The 17,382-nt window shown below is 47.6% G+C and overlaps 1 protein-coding gene across 1 annotated transcript in view; it reads right to left on the bottom strand.

Moving 5' to 3' along the window:
* Positions 1-17,382, bottom strand: part of CRACR2A (calcium release activated channel regulator 2A) — a 117,457-nt gene that overhangs the window by 38,128 nt on the left and 61,947 nt on the right. Inside the window, exons 6-8 of the mRNA XM_077758990.1 lie at positions 7,514-7,604; positions 3,912-4,007; positions 1,708-1,895 (exon numbers count right to left, since the gene is read on the bottom strand). Of these exons, the coding sequence (XP_077615116.1) occupies positions 1,708-1,895; positions 3,912-4,007; positions 7,514-7,604 (375 nt within the window). The remainder of the gene's footprint in view (positions 1-1,707; positions 1,896-3,911; positions 4,008-7,513; positions 7,605-17,382) is intronic.

Here is a 17,382-nt window from a genome sequence, read left to right as displayed (position 1 = left end):
GACACAGGGCTCGAACCCACGAACCGCGAGATCGTGACCTGAGCAAAAGTCGGACGCTTAACCGACTAAGCCACCCGGGCGCCCCTGAAAGGTTTTGTTTTAAATCAGCTGCTCAGAATACATTTTTTTTTAAATTAGAGAAGTCTTGGGGCACCTGGGTGACTCAGTCGGTTAAGCATCTGACTTGGGCTCAGGTCATGATCTCACGGTTTGTGAGTTAAAGCCCCGCGTTGGGTTCTGTGTTGACAGCTCAGAGCATAGACCTTCGTCAGATTCTGTGTCTCCCTCTCTCTCTCCTTCCCCTGCTCGTTATCTGTCTCTCAAAAATAAATAAATGTTAAAAAAAATAAAATCAATAAAAAACAAACAAACTAGAGAAGTCTTACTAGGGTGAAGCTCCACATGCAAACACATTTCCTCCCTCTCACTCTGGGCAATCAGTCCCAAGCAGCACAGGACAGCACAGGACAGACAGCAGAACAACTTGATTTAGGCCAATGGACCCAAATTTTGCCAGCAGTCAGACAGAGCGAGGGCTTTCACTTTTGAACAAGGAGAGTTAACGTATGTAACACTCAGGCACTGGTAGGTAATACTGTCCTATTCTCTGAAATCAGCCTCTCTGTAATACCTGCCACAGGACCAGGCACACGTTACCTTCTGCGGAATGAACGAAGGGAACGAATGAATGCATGAATGAGTGGTGAGTGAATGATGGCCAGTCCCGCTCCTGAGTACATATTTTTTGGCCGGCTCATTAGTCACTGTGCAGAGTCAGCAAGATGTGTCTACCACTGAGTGTTGTGCTAGACAGTTACTGAGAACCTCAGACTCCATAAATTAGGGTTGATAATTACAGTACCTGCTACATCAGGGTGCTTGTAAAGTTCATACGAAATGATGTCAAATTATTGACATAGGTGAGATACATTGAATGTACAACACGGTACCTGGGGCAGAGGAGTCTGCAATAAATTTTTAACATGAGTAAGTAAACAAATATATGGGTAAATGTGTGAACAAGTAAGTGGGACTCCTGTCTCTGGACATGCCCAGGAGTGCATTCGTTCTCAGAACCTAACACTTCCAAGACGAGATGGATGGCCGGTGCTCCAGCAACTCCTCAGCCCCAGCCTGCAGACCCGGCCCTGGATTCTTCCTCACGTGTGCCTCTGCCTAGCAGGCTGAGCCCACTGGCCACACACACCAAGGCAGGTCACTGGCAAACCAGGCCTGAGAGATGTGGGGCTCCCTGCACTGGGCCCACCAAGGACATTGGTGGGAGAGAGCAGGCAGACTGCAGCGAAGATTCCAGGGCACCGTCATCCCCTCCGTCGGATTACATGTTGGCGTCAGAAGACTATATGCGTCACTCTCGTCCTGGGTCTCTAACCTATTACAGGCACATGTGGTCTGTGCACACTCAGCCTTTTCTCAACGACTGCCCCGTATTTGTTGGCTGGATAACACATCTTTTGAATCAAGGACGGGGTTGTAGATTTCCTGTCAATCCTAGATTCTGCTTGCTCCAGTACTGGTCTGCTTAATGGCCTCGGGATCCTAGAAGAGATTTCAGGGAGCAAGCAGCCCCCAAGCCCCACATTGTAGGCAAGGCGGCAGGGTCTCTGAGGGAGGAGACCTTGGCACGCTCACAGCAGGAGGTGAGGCTGGACGGCAGGGACAGGAGCCCATGAGGGCCAGACTCACATCTCCTTCTCCTGCTGGAGTTGGTGGGCCTCTCGCTGGAGGCTCTCCAACTGCTCCCGGGCGTCCTGCAGCTCCCAGGAGGTCCGCTCCAGCTCCTGGGCCAGCTCCTGGTTCGTGACTTTCAGCTTGGTGTTCTCGGCCTTGGTCTCATGCTCATCATTTTGCAGGGTGGTGCACTGGCCTTCCAGCTGGAAAGGAAGGTGGGAATGATGAACAACCCCCAGCCAGTCTGGCCCTGCCCCAGCCTCCCCTTGCTTTCTCCACTTGTACGTGGGAGCCCTCACTGCCAGTCCTCACTGCCGACCTTCACTGCCCTTGGCCCTTGACAGGCTTTGTCCCGCAGGAGCTACTGAACAGTCCAGGGGGTATTATAGTCCGGCACCATTCACAAAGACCACTAGGAAAGGGAGGTCAGCAATCCATCTGTGTTGTGTCCCCAGTCCTGGTGATGATAACGATGACCATTAGCATCTCATCCATAGTCTTGAGAGCCAACCTAAATCCCCCCGTCCCTTCAGCCAATTGTCCCCCTCAGCCCTGATGGACAGGGGAAGCAGCTAAGTGGTGTTCTTAATAAAACTGTCCTTCCCAGTTTTGAATACTGACAGCAAATCTATGTATCCCCTTTTCCTCGCTCCACTAAATAAATCCGTTCCTTTAATCTAGAGAAACGCTGTGTGGTGGCCAGAAACTCTGGAAATTCTTAGCAAATAGCTAAAACAGGTCAAACCAACCATATACTTTTTTTCCATGTCCCGAAAGCAACTAAAAAAACCTGCATTTGTATAACTGCAGTGTTTCTTGGCTGGTGATTCTGCCTTGCAAAGCTTCTAACCCTCTCACCAGAGGAGGAATCAAACCAAGCAAATATATCATAATAAATTTAGTTTAATAAATGTGGCCAGCGAGGGGAAGAGGAGACAGCAACAAGGAATTCTGTGTGATTCTCAAGAGGCTCCTGTGTAATCAGGCAAGCATGCAGTAATTAAATCGAGTGGCAATCATTCATTTGAGGGATAAGTCTAATTGGTAAGAACTTAATGCATGATAGTGAGGGGGGAAGAGAGTAGGAGAAGAAAGGGGTGGCTGTGGAAGGGTAATGGGAAGGCAGTTGGCAGGTCCTCGAGTGGAAATTATTTTGCTACAGAAGAAAGAAACCAAGAGGCATGTGGGTGCCTCGGTTTCAGCTCAGGTCATGATCTCACGGTTTCGTGAGTTCGAGCCCCATGTCCAGCTCTGTGCTGACAGCTCAGAGCCTGTTTGGGATTCTCTCTCTCCCTCTCTCTGCCCCTCCCCCACTCACACTGTCTCCATCTCTCTCAAAAATAAATAAAGTAAAAAAAAAAAAGAATTTATTTTAAAAACAGAAAGAAACCAAAATGTATAGGTCAGGGAGCAGCAGGAGTGGGACAGTCTGCAGCCTCAGCGTGGGGGAGCTTCGAGCATATTTTAATGTGTTGCTGAAAATAGCCCACTCTATTCAAACAGAAGCAATGTGTCTGGGTCTATCCAGGGCTGGATTCCTTCTAGCGCCAGACAAAACAAAACGAGAGGACAAGTGGCACCCTGGCCTCTCTCCCCCACGAGCGCTCACTTTGCAGAGGAGTCTGTGATTGTGACGTTTGCCTAGGTAATCAGTCTTCCTGGGGTCATTAGGCAGCCATGGTGGCTGGACACCGCCCTACGCAGTGCACGGCCCAGACTGCCTCCTGGGGGCTCAGGGGCGTCAGAGGGACCGCGATGGGCAAATTGATCTTTGAAGAGTCTCTTCCGGCTGGCGGTATCCACGGCCACGCCCACGGGAAGACATCACTGCCGCCTCCAGCAAAGCATTAGTGACTATGTCCTTTGTACCTCAGCATCCCCCTCTCCTCTTACCCAGGATGCAGGAGACAAATGAACGTTTGGCATTCTGATGGCTCCTGGGCCTCATTAGGTGACAATGTTTTCAGATGCCTCGAGGGAGAATTCTTGGCAACTCTTCCCAACTGAACACCTGGCACTGGAGAGGTAAAGGCTTTATCCTGGGATCACCTGTGGTTTCAAAATGCTATCTTTTGTACACCTAAATGGTTCTTCTCCGATTAAAAACAGACAAACAAACAAAGCCAAATCCCTAAGTGAATACGGGGGAAGAGGGCAGGGGCCGGGAGAGGATGGAGTGAGGAGGAGCCAGGTGCTCCAAGACCGCGGCAAAGGCACACCTGCTTCTGCTTCTGGACGAGCTGCTCCAGCTCCTGCTCCTTGGATAACAGCTTCTGCTCCAGCTCCTGACTGCGGGCCTGAAACCTCTCCATGTCCTGCCGGGCCAGAGAGAAGACACGTGAGGCCCTAGTGCCCTTGCGATGGGGATTTGTCCCCCACCTTCACCTGCTCAACAGCAGGGCCTACTCATCCATTTGGACTTTGGGGCCCTTCCCACAACCTTCCAGGGCTTCAGCGCCCTGCCCGGCTGGTCAGGGAGGCCCACTGGGTCGAAGACAGCACAAGTGCTCGGGAAGGTGTGACGCCAACTCCCTAAGTCCCACCACGTGTGACTGTTACCAGTGACTGTGCACTGCCCGCCCACCCGTGCGCCTCCGAACACAGAGAACCTCAGGCCTCCATCTCCCCATCTCTAAACTGGGGGGAGGGTGGGCTATCCTTCTAATGTGGATATTCTGTTCCACTTTCGGTACAGTCAGTTGATCCCTCATACTGCTCCTTGCTTAGGAAACACAGGGCATCCCTTCTTTCCCTTGAGGGTCTAGGTCCTCGCCGTGTCCCGCCATGATTGAGGTGTCCCAGCCCTGCTCTTGTGACAGCTCTGCCCCTGTGCTCCACAGCCCCTCCCCTCCCGCCCTGGAACTGAGCTTCCCTGCTCAGGAAGCTGCTGATGCAGTGTGCAGGGGCTTGAGGTGGGGTACAGAGAAAACCGTGTGGGTTGCTGGGACGCCTGACACTCTCACAGAGCCTGGTCTGCTGTGAGGTCCCTCAGCTGGGCGTCAGGAGACCGGGGCTCCAGCCCTGGCCTTACCCAGCTGCCTTGACTTCATTCATCTTTCATCGTTTCTTTGTTCAGAGGACAGAAACGAAAATATGCAGGCCACCTGCAGCTCTCCACTCCCCTGAAGGCAGAAGTTTTGAAGGTGCAAAACTTGCAGGGAGAGAAGAAACCATTATAACGGGCATAGAGCTCACAACAGGAGCCCCTGGGATTCCACCTGCCTGGGGGGCTGCACATGAGGGTCTATGAGGCTGGGCGTGACGGCAGCCCCAGAGGCTTGGGGGCATCCAATCACTCTCAGGTACAGGTCTTTGGACACCACCATTCAAAGGCTCAGGATTATTTCCTGGGCTCATCCTCTGTTGATGATACTACCTGGTCCTCAGCCTGTTCTCACGCAGGTACTTGGAGCTCAGGGACAGCCTCTGATCACCCTCGCGTCAACCCCAGGCAACGGCTGAGGCAGGGTCTGACCGGGCAGCTCCTACCATCAATGCCTTCACCGAGGCACCCGCTTTGTTCAGCTCGGCTGTCGCTCACAGAGTAGGCGTTCAGGGGAGGCGGGCAGCTCCAGGATTCTAGTGCAGATGCCGCCATCCCGACGGTGGGCCTGCGGAGTGTCTGATAGCCCTGGTCAGCACAGAGAATCGAGGAAGGTCTATTTTCCTGGAGCTGGAGTGTGCCAGTCATTAGGTATTTCCCTCATGGTCAAACAGACTGCTACATGTAGAGCCGGAAGGCCCGGCCCTTCACATGCTGTCATAAACTATCAAACCACTGTCCTCACGCTGTGACCAGGCAAAAGCCTGTGTCTGCAAAGCCAAACACATTTCAACAGTTTCTGTGTTTACGCAAAAAGCAGAAACCTAGGCACTGGGCCTGAAAGGTGTGGGGTACTGAGAAGGGGAAGGAGCAGAAGTGGGGGTAAAGGGTACAAAGGTGTGGTCCCGTCCCCTTACATGATACGATACTAATGTGTCCTTGAAAGTTTTCCTCCCACCTCTTCCCATTCCCAGTTCCCATGCCTTGGCCCGCCTTTTGCTTCGGAAGCACGTCTCTTTCATTAGCTAGGACCTCTGACTTGTAGTCATGGCCCAGCAGTAGATCATTTGGGGGTAAAGGGAGTAGCTCTCTCACTGCAGGGGAAAAAAATGTCTGCTGTTCTCAGAAAACTATTTTAGGGTCTGCTGGGTGACAGGTGTGTGAGTTCTGTCTGCCTTTTACTCATCCAACCATGCTGAAGGGCAGGAGGCAGGCAGAATGTTTTAAATCTTTAAAAAAGAATGGGTACGGGGGGGTTTGGAGAATATGACCAGCTTTTTCTGGAAAGCAATGAATGGTATCTGTGATAATAAATAGGTCCTTGGTGTAGATAATCCAAATCAGCATATAATCAAAAACTGGTTCAAACCAACCTGCATTAACGAGGAGGGAAGGGTTGTGGTAATAGCCCAGATTCGGTTCTGAGAGGCAGTGCAAAATGTGGTCTCTATGCTGTATTCCCAGAAGTCCTATCTTGAAACTTAACCCCCAAGGTGATGACCCCACGGACGTGGGAAGCAGGTGAGTGGGATCAGTGTCCTTATAGCACACGCCTGCCCCCTCTGCTCCGTGGGGACGCAGCAAGAGGGCCACAGCCAGAACCAGGGAGTGGACTCTCACCAGAGCCTGGCCACACTGGCCCCCTGATTTTGGACCTCCAGCCTTCAGAACTGTGAGAAATAAATGTTGTTTATAATCCACCCAGTTCCTGGGTTTGTTGTAAAGGCAGCCTGAAGCTACCATTCAAGATCAATGACTTTTCTGCTGAGAACCCACTATGTGGATAATTGAATAATGGGTAAGAGAGTTTCCTGTAACTTTGTTTCATAAAAATGTTCCCAAAAGGACCCTGCTTGTTTGGAAGAGGAGAGAATTTCACCAATTCTGACCTCCCAAGACAAACAGCAGGCTTAGAGGCTGATAGGAGGAGCAGGGTGTGTGAGTTTTACATTTTCTCCCATGGGGTCTGAGAAGGGCAGGATTTGACTTGTCTTGGGCATTAAGTTTTCTTGGTGTCTAAGGGAAAGGATGGGAAGCATGGGCTCTAAGGATTGTTCCCTTAGAGGGGCTGGAGTAGAATGGACTGCATTTGGGTGGGCCTGACATCTAGGTCTGGGACCAGCCAGTGTCAGACCCGGTCTCCAAGCTGCTGTAATTGGTAAGCACAAGCACCTTCATCCTTTTGTTCATTAGTTCATTCATTCATCACTTGTTCACTCATTCATTGATTCAGTAAGTATTTATTGAGTACCAACTGTATTCCAAGCATGGCTGAGGTGCTGTGGATACAGTAACAAGTAAAGATAAAGATCCCTGCTCTTGGGGAGCTTGGGTGCCTCAAGTCAGTTAAGCATCTGACTCTTGGTTTTGGCTCAGGTCATGATCTCACATTTGTGGGTTTGAGCCTGGCCTCGGGCTCTGCTCTAATGGTGGGAAGCCTGCTTGGGATTCTTTGTCTCTTTCTCTCTCTGCACCTCCCCTGCTAGCACACACACTCTCTCCCAAAATAAATAAACTTAAAAAAAAAAAAAGATCCCTGCTTTTGTGGTGCTTATGTGTTAGTACGAGGAGACAGACCATAATCAACAAAAATAAACAAGGAAATTAAATGTCACATCTGAAGGTGACAGATGCCTTGAAAAATATAAATACAGCAGAGAGACAGGGTGTCCCCAGTGCCGTGGGTGGGGGCACTGCAAACTTTAACCAGGGGAGGTAATCCGAGTAGGCAATATTTCCACCTGGCACTCAGAGCCGAGTCCCGGTGTAGACTCTTACTTTCAGGAGAAACTGTTCCTTCTCATGTTTGATTTGTTGTTCCATCTCCTCGTAGAGATGCTGGATTTCTTCATCATACGCAGCAGTTTTCCTGCAGAGGTGGCAGAAGGAGAGTCTGATGACTATACTGGAATTCATTTATCCCCCAGAGCAAGTCCTGGAGCTTGGGCACCAGAATCCCATCAGAGGCTTGAGGCTGCGGGGATGACTGTGTAGGTCAGGTGGACCAAGGCTCCAGGACTCGTTCCTCAGGATTAGCTGGTCATAGAGGCCCAGCAGGACCTCCTCCTCCTCCTAGATGACCCACGCACTCCTCAGTGAGCTTCCCCGGCTCCATCTGCCTTAACTCTGCTTTATCTCAACAGCAAGCCCCCTGGCCTCTGCTGGATGCACCTCCCCATTGTCCCCTCATCCCTACACCTGTAGACAGCATAAAGTTGTGTTGTGTGGGCGTCATTCCTGTTTGGGCTCTTGGTTTATCTCCTTCTCACTGTGGATGCTACCTGGTTCCATCAGCACTGTCTGAAGGACACTGTCAGACGGCTCTCCCGAAATTGTGTGCTGAACTCTATGTGATCAACATTTCTCATTAGATCACAAAAGATTCCATGACCCTGACAATCACTGAAGGCACACCCCCTACGAAGTAAGTGAGGGGCATGCTTGGCCAGTGCTCATGCCATCTCAGGCACACGGCCCCAAGCAGACAGTATGAGAAGGGGCAGGCTGGTTAAAGGTGGGCAGTGATAATGAGACCCCCTCATCCTCCTTCCAGCATCTTCTCCCTACACTGAAGAGCACCGCAGGACAGGAAGGAAATACCTGGGTACTCTGCTCCTATATAGAGACCAAGACAGATACGGCTATGAGAGCAAGGTTTATAGGTCCTCTCGGGCGTTGTTTGCCATGCTCTCCCAAGATATAGCTTTCTTTGAATGCCTCCTCCCACCCCACCTCCAAATTCAAACAGGAAGGATGAGGTATTAACATTTGAACTGAGATGGAAGTTATCACTCCAAAGTATTCCCATTTCCAGGGCCCTGCACAGTTACATCTCTTCTCTAACCTGTGGCAAAGGGCTCTCTCTTTCTCAGTCCCTCCCTGTCTTCTTTCTCACCTGTTAAGGAAAATCCAAGCTCGGGAACAGGCTGATGTCTTGGCTCACAAGGCTGCTTTGAACACACACATACTGCAGATTTTGGCACTTGCCATTCTAAACTCAAACAGTGATAAGCACTTTCTGTCCTTTATTCAAGTAAGAAGACTTTAATAATTGAGGAAATAGGTCCAGTTTTCAGTTCTGAGAGGTGCTTGGGAGATTTCTGAACAAAACATCAAGGATGGGAATGTATTTATTCCTATGAGCCCTTCATTTCAACCCCCACTGCCTTATGTCCACTTCAGACTCCAATCCAGTGCCAGCCTTCCCTGCTGCACCAAAGCATGTCCGTTCCTCACTTGCTACCTGCTGGGGAACCTTTAAACCACATGACTGAGCATGACTCAGGAGCCATTTTGATTGACATCTTTCTAGCTCTGTAGAAACCACAAAACTGACCCAGACAAAGGACCGATGTAAGTCTTCATGGCCAAGGTCACATATCAGAGCAGAAGCCTCCAAGTTCCCTCTCCTGGCCATATTCCTAAGACCAGAAACCCTTTGAGTGAGCATGGCAATGGCCATATTTTGCTGAGCAAAAAAGATGACAGCTCTCCAAGACTTCCATGAGATGGGGCCCTGTGTTTACCATTCTGGGTATAGGAAATGTCTTGCTGGCTAAGAGTAAGATATTTCTTCTTGTAAATGACAGATGTTTTGGACTGTTACCTTGGTTATGAGCTAACCCATAATAAGTACAAGGTAATATGGAGGGAATGAGGAGGAAAAGCATGGCTGTTGAATAGGAACAGTTCAAGGACAGAAATGAATATTGTTTGGAGGGACTTTCAGGAGGAAAGTTTTTGCTTGGTCCCTGCAATCATCTTCCTTATGCTTGAAGAAATTCAGGTACTAGATAACTTTAGACAGTGACCGCAACTATATAAATACTGAAGACCTAATAGAGTGAGATGGGAGAAACTTAAAAGCTGATTTGCTCTAGTAAAGCAATACTAATTACAGCCATCTATAGAAGCTGTTTACCTTGTACTTAATAACCAATTCTACACTATCATTAACTATGTTACATTAACTTTGCTCTAAGTTTTATTTGATTGAATTAATAAACTGTGTTTCATGCCCACATGTCAGTTCTCTCGTCATGAAGTAAGTAATTTTGCAGACTGCTGAAAACCAAATGGGGGGAAGGTAGAGGTAGCCTCTGAATGGTGCTTACTTCTAGACCTCACTAACAGAGGCTGGTCCCCTGCAGAGAAGCCCAGGCATTCCAGGCGAGCCTCAATGTGCCTGGGTCCAGCTCAACCTGACATATCTGTGGAACCAAACCTCTGGAAATGCTTTTGAATAAAGCTGGGGTCCTAGGGGACTGGCCAGGCTCAAAGGTTCTCAGAGGATGAATCCCACGGGAATTGACTGACTCATTGTTTTAAAATGTTTATTTATTTTTGAGAGACAGAGAGAGAGAGAGTGGGGAGGCTCCGTGCTGATAGCAGAGAACCCAGTGCTGGGCTTGAACTCATGAACTGTGAGATCTCGACTTGACCCAAAGTCAGGATGCTTTACCAACTGAGCCATCCAGGTATCCCAAGGACTGACTGACTCATGACCAGCCTGGGTCAGACACATGAGCCCTAGGAATGGGGAGCATCAGGGTGCTGTTCACATCATTCATACCATTAAACCGGCTCAGGGCTCAGAAGACCTAGGTTCTGACTCCAGAATCAGCTCATATCCTTAGTGTAACCTTGAGCACTCTGACCTCATTTTGTCCCAGAGCAGCACCTGCCCCGAGTCCCTCCCGGCACCGGCATGACGAACAAACAAGAGAGCTTGGCGTGAAAAGCATTTGGAATGGCAAAGCCCTACATAAACATAAGGGATTATTTATTATCGTAATTATTATCATGGCTGTGGAGGGCAAGGCCTGTTGTTTCCCAAAGGGGAGGAAGGCCTTAGTTTCAAGGATAAAAGTGCTGCTGGGTTTGGTAAAGGTGAGAGGCAATCAGGAAGATGAAGAATGGAAAGCTTCGTACATAAAAGTGCCTGTCGGATCAATCCATTAGAGACGCAGGCTGTATGTGAGCAGAAGCCACTGAGCCCGAAGCCTGTGTCTGCAGCGAGCTCTACAGTGGCCGTGAGAAGAGTAACGGGGAGAGACTCTCTAAAAAGGTCTGCACATGGGGGGCCTGGGTGGCTTAGTTGGTTAAGCGTCCGACTTTCTCTTAGGTCATGATCGTGGTTCGTGGGTTCGAGCCCCGCGTCAGGCTCTGTGCTGACTGCCAGCTCAGAGCCTGGAGCCTATTTCAGAGTCTGTATCCCCCTCTCTCTCTGACCCTCCCCTGCTCACGCTGTGTCTCTCTCTCTCTCTCTCCTAGAAATAAAATAAATAAATAAATAAATAGGTCTGCACATGTGGCATGTGGTATTCCAGTGGGCACACCCTATTCCTCCACCAAAGGAAAGAGGCAACCAATCATGTTTGCTTATTATATACATCTATATTGCCACAATTTCTAAAACCACTCATATTGCCTGACATACACCTATACTTTATAGTCTTCTCTATGAGGATTTCCCCACCTATTCTAACCCTCACTGCCTCTTCTCTGAACTCTTAGAATATCAGATGTCTTTCAAGGAAGATTTACTTTTAAAATCTTGAAAAACTGGGGTCCCTGGGTGGCTCAGTTGGTTAAACATCTGACTTTGGCTCAGGTCATGATCTCATGGTTCATGGGATTGAGCCCCGCATTGGGCTCTGTGCTGACTGTGGAACCTGCTTGGGATTCTCTCTCTCTGCCCCTCCCCCGCTTGCGTGTGCTCTTGCTCTTGTGCGCTCTCTCCCTCAAAATAACAAACAAACAGATATTAAAAATAAATGAAGAAAATCCTGAAGAATGGTTTCATTTGGGCAAGGCTGTCTCAACGAGGTTAGGAACACTCACATTTTTGTCACCCACAGGGTCTGTGCTCAAAATGTGAATGCTGAAAATCGGTACAAAATCAGTTTAGGACTTTGGATACCTCACTCAGTAGCCCGTGGAATGACTGTACTGGAGGAATACCAGATTCCAGAGGAAGTGAAGAATTTCAGAATTAGAAGGTTCGTCTGATCCAATCACCTATTTTCCCAGTGCTAAATTCCTTGCCACAATGTCCCTGCCATGTATTTACCCAAAGTAGGTTAGAACACCTCCAGCGATCGGAAACTTGGCTGGATCTCTAAACAGCGCTTTCATCTTTGGAATATTATGGCTTACAGAAATATATCTTTCTCTGACCTTATCCCTCCTCTGCATAAAAACCCTTTATATATTTGAAAACAGCATTAAGACTTCAAGGGGCTGCCTTGGGTTCATGCCATGCCTCTCTACTTCCTCCAACCACATCTCACATGGACTTTCCTTTCTTTTCTTTTTTGTAAGTCCCTTCACCTCTCTCTTTACTTTTCTCTGAATGTGCCCTGATTTAGCTTCCTCAAGCCATGGAGCCGCAGACTGAATGCCCAGTGTAACAAGTCTGATTAGCAGAGCTTAGAGCTAGACTATGCCTCTCTTGTTCTCGACACTGCATATCTGTTCTTGCAGCCTGAGATCACGTTAACTTTTCTTGGCAGCCACATCACAGTTGACGAATGCTGAACCTATTTGTCAACTAAAACCTCTAAATCTTAAGTCTGTGTGATTGTTTTTCTTTTAAAGATGGTGCTACTGAATCATATCTCTTCCACTTTGTGCTTCTGTCACTGGCTTTTTGGACACCAGAGCAAGAGCTCAGATGAATTCTGTTAGATTCAGTCTGTCTTTCCAGGCTGACATTATCTTAATAGATCCCAACTGGTCATCTAGTGTACTCAATGACCTTCCAATCTTTGTTGGTATTTAAAAATTTCAATCATAATGTAAGGTAAAAAATATGTTGGGTTTGATGACTTAATTCATCTGAGTGTTATTCAGAAGAGTGTTTTTAATATAAAAACTACTGGTTTCTAATTTATTGTATTATAGTAAAAATAATATACTAGTAAGGTATCTACTTATTGGAACCTATTAACGTTTCCTTTGTAGCCAAAAACATGCATAACTTCCATGAGGAGAATGTGTATTCTACTGTGTGGCACACAGCTCTGCATTTATCTCTTAAATTAAGCTTGCTCATTGATAGTTGTAAATATTTTACATACGTAATGAACTTTTTGCCTGACTAATGTATCAAATCCTAAATAAGTTTGTTAAAATCCTCTAACATCTTGTTTTTATCAAACCTTCTCTGTTCTTCTAAAAGTTTTTGCCTTATCTATTTCGTTGCTATGTTGTTTGATGCATAAAAGTTTATATCTGTTGTTTCTTCCTTATGGATAGAACATTTTTTATTACTACAACACATTCTTCTTTATCTCTCTTTGTTTTTGCCATTGGTAAAAATATTGAAAGAGACAAGGGCAGCAATCTGGAATAAAGCTCTCTGAGCTACTAATAACTTGTGGGCATAAATATCCCATTTATCTTCTATTAGTCATCCTTAAAACACTCCCCAACAACCCAGTGTTTATTTAATTATCCCCGTCTGCTATCTGTGCCTAGTCATTTTGAGCTACAGGGGGAGGAGGAACAGAGAAGAGGGAGATGAAAGAAAAGGAAGAGAAAGAAACATGAACTCTCAGTGAGACAGAGAAACAAATGTAGAAGGAGGCAGCAGAGTAGTTAGTCATGAGCACCCATATTTATTCTGCTTTCTTGCTCTTTGAGTATATCCAGCTAGAGGCTGGATAGTGCCTCTAGCATATTCCAGTATAGTCTGTTACAACCGCCCTCCCCCCCCTCCCCGACAGCTATGGTTGGCTCAGAATTCATCATTAGACCCAGAGTAAAAAGGCTGTGGTTCAAATCCTGATTTTGACATTTACAAGCTTTCTGGCCTTGGACAAGTCACATATCCTCAGTGAGCCTGAGGTTTTCTGTATCTGAAAAATCAGATGGTAATACCTACTTTAGAGAGAAGTTGTAAGGTTTAAATAAGATATTGCATGCAGAATTGTTTAGCACAATTAGTAGCATATAATATGCATTTAATACATTCTAAGTAAATGAGTTTTCTGATTCTCCAGAGGCTGTGGACCCCCTTTCGAGAGCTGCTGCTTTCTTATTCGAATCTTTAGATTTCAGCCAAGGGGCAAGTAGAGACTGAAGGGGAATCGTGCAGCAGCAGATGTGTGAGAGCATGGGGCAACATTAGGGAACAGAAGACTTAGGGAAGGACAAGACCTGAGGTGGCTCAGGAGAGAAGACAAAGTGTGGAAAGAGGGAGCCATCGACATTAAGTATTGGTTAAGTCCTTTGTAAAGTAACACTCTGGGTAAAAGAATTTAGACTTATGGAATAGGCTCTGTACACCAGGATTTTTGGCATCTAAGAACACCAAGTCCAATGCTAATGTGGCATGGAGGAAAGGAAGAAGAGTAAGAAGTCACATGTGCGAAGCAGACCCCACTCCACTGTGCCTTCCTGGGCTCTGGCTGATAGTAACTCTGTGACCAGAGAACCCTTCCTGGAAGGAAGTGGACAAAAGCCCCCTACTCTCGTAGTGTGGAGGATGATAGAGTTCTCTGAGAACAAGTTTAGAGAGGCTGAGTCCAGAAAAGAGAGATTTTCAACCGTGAAGGGAAGAAGCAAAAATTATACACTAAGGATGCCATAGGGCATGATGGACCTGAAAAAATGGGTCCTAGTGAAAGCCAGGATAAAAATCCTAGGTCCAGCATGGCGGGCAAAATGTCACCCAGGGTGTCTGACTGTAGAAGATGCCCCTTGTCTAAAGGAGGCCCTTAAGTGCGAATGCATATAGGCATGTGAGTGGTATTAGAGATTTAGGGAGGGATGGGGGAGAAGGAAGTAAGGGTGGAGATATAGTGATTCTCATGTAAGTACAGGCTTAGGTTCAGAGAGACCTTTACAGATTATTTGCAGGGAACTGGAAGGTGAGATGTAGTTAGCAATAACTTACTCTGCCAGGCTCCCACAGGGACTGTGAAAATTAATTAACCTTCACAAAGTGATTTGCACACTGAGAGTTAAGGTACCACACTGGAGAAAAGCATTAATGCTCAGTACCACTGGAATTCTAGCTAATGACACATAGGCCAAGGCCTTCCTGCTACAGAATAATGCTGGTCAAAATATCTCTTTCCCATTCCCTCTTTCCTTTTTGCCTTCACTTAGGCACAGAATACCTTCATATTTCAGAGGGTCTCAGAAAGTCATCTGGTCAACCTTCTAGGTTCTAGGCAGGGGGTGCTGAAATCATTTCAGGAAAAGAGTAGCTTCTTCTTCCCCTAAATGTTATAGTCTTGTCCTTGGACAAATGGCATTTTTCTACACTTTCAAGAAATTTCTGAAGCTTGAACTCAAGGCAGAACTTAGAAATGCCTCTGGCCTTGGAGACTAATCATTCTGATTTCACGTGTCTCCATGGGGGTGGGCAGCGGTCTGATCAGTATGTCTCCTAGTTTGCACAATCTGGTGAAAGGCAGATGTGAAGAGAGGAAGAATCCTCCTCCCCATCATAGACTGAGCTTAAGAAGCTCATGTATTCCCAGCCCCTTTGTTTTGCATATGAAGAAAATGAGGGTCAAAGTAAGGAAGTGACCAGTCTGTGGGCATCCAGATAGCCAAGGTGTGAGTATAGAGGAGAAGCCAGGCCTTGAGTCCCGGTCTCCTGTTTCATCTGTGCCACCACAGTGTCTTCCCAAGCATCCCGAGTGTTTGCACTGGTAACTCCACACAGTTGTGCTCAAGATTGTCAACAATCCAAATCCCATCTGGAGTCTTTCAACTGTAGAGTGAGGTGGAAGCAAAGCAGATGCCCCACCAGGGCTGGGAGGGCCGAGATCGCTGGAAGGGCCTAATCCCTTTTCCCAAGTCTCACCCCTCCCGCCCCCCATGCACACTGAGCACAGAATGAAGACCCTGGGCCGGAAGAGTCTCAACGAGTCTGCTATTTGCCAGAAGAGAAAATGGAAGCACCTTCAGGCTCAGTCTGCTTAGTGGCTTGGGTGAGAAAAGTAGTGAGGGATTCAGGCTCACCACTGCCCCCTGGCACCTTCTTCAGGCAGCTGCAGTCTCCAGGAGGCAGAGAGAAGCTCTTACTAGAAAAAATCCTATCTAGGGTTTTCTTGGTCCCCTAAAATCAGTCCCTCTCAGTCTCTCTACTTGCCTCCCTATCTCTGTCTCTGTCTCTGTCTCTGTTTCTGTCTCTCTCACACACACCCACACCCACACATGACTGGAGTAGAGCTGAATGAGAGGAAAACACAAGAATTTGTACAAAATTCTGCAGGCTCTGTAATCACCAACTGGATTTTCAAGATGGATGGTTTCTCCCTAATTAGATTCTGCTGCCTCGTATAAACCAACTTTGTAGCTTTATCCCATCCTATAAAGCAACCCATTCTTCATTAGTCAGATTTACAAATCACACCTAGGTTGTGCACAGAGCACTAACAGTCCTCACCTTTCGATTTGCTCTCAGATAACAATGTGCTTCTGCCTCAGATAATAATACACCAATAAAAAACAGAAGCCATAGCATCATTACCTATAGCCCTCACCAAACACTTCTTATCTTCACCCTAAGAGACTAAAATTCCAGACTGGAAGGGAACCCTAAAGCATACCTTTTGCAGACCAATACATTTTGGAAAAATGTAGAGGCTAGAGCAGCATTTTTTTCAAAGTGTGGTGTGTGGCCTCCCTGCGTCAAAACCACTGGGATGTGTGCTAAGATCCACATTCTTGGGCTCCCTCCCCAAGATGTACTGATTTAAACTTTCTAGGGGAGAGACCTAAGGATCTACCTTTTAACCAAGAGCCTCTGGTGATTCCAAAGCAAGCTACCATTGGAAAACCACACAGATAAGGTCCTTCACAGGTGGAAGGTAAGGGCCACCCGCCATATATATGATGCGTTATTTGCTGCTCTGTCTGGAGGCAAGGCCGAGGAAACTATGACTCCCCAGCCCCCCAGAGACTTTCATGTCCCTGAAGCTTCATAGTACAGAATTCTAATTCTCAAGCGTATGTCAGGGCAGCAGGTATCATAGCCAAGGCTGCCTGTCAGGCTGTAAGACATATTCTCTCCTGGTCTGGACACCATCCCAGAGCCCAGGGAAATCACTCTGGACAGAAAGCACCTGGAGAGTGGCTGGGCAGGGGCTGTAACTTAAGGGCCCCCATACCCTCAAGAAACTGCATGAGGCCTGACTCAGTTGGATGAGAAGGACTGTACACATGAGGAACTGATTCCAATGTGACCCTAGCAGATGTTGCTGAGTTTGCCAAAGCGAAGTGTGGTCCAACAGTGATGTGAAACAGGCAGCCTGGGTGGCCTTCCCAGGCTACTGAGCTGCAGACGACTGAGCAGGCAGAGCACAGCCTACAGCTTGGCTTTGATCTAGAAAGCACTTTTCTTCCAAGAGCTGAAAGCACTCTCCAGACACCACCTAATTCATCCTTACACCAGCCTCAGGATTAAATCGTGATAAGGGACTAACCAGGTCCCTGCATCCAGCAGATTCCAGCCCTGGTCAAACGTCAGAAACCCTAAGGATACTTTATAAATGCAGACTTCACGTCCCTAGACCAGATCAAGTGAACTGGACTTTCCTGGGGTGGGGCGTTAGCATCCACTAGTGATTCTGGCAAAGGGTCAGAATCTATTGCTGCCAGAGGGGAGGCAAGATGGCAGAGAAGTA

This window comes from Crocuta crocuta, unplaced genomic scaffold, assembly GCF_008692635.1.
Source record: "Crocuta crocuta isolate KB4526 unplaced genomic scaffold, BGI_CrCroc_1.0 scaffold72, whole genome shotgun sequence".
Classification (NCBI taxonomy): Eukaryota; Metazoa; Chordata; class Mammalia; order Carnivora; family Hyaenidae; genus Crocuta; species Crocuta crocuta.
Note: the sequence above shows the minus strand (reverse complement) of the source record. Positions and strands in the feature narration are given on the sequence as shown.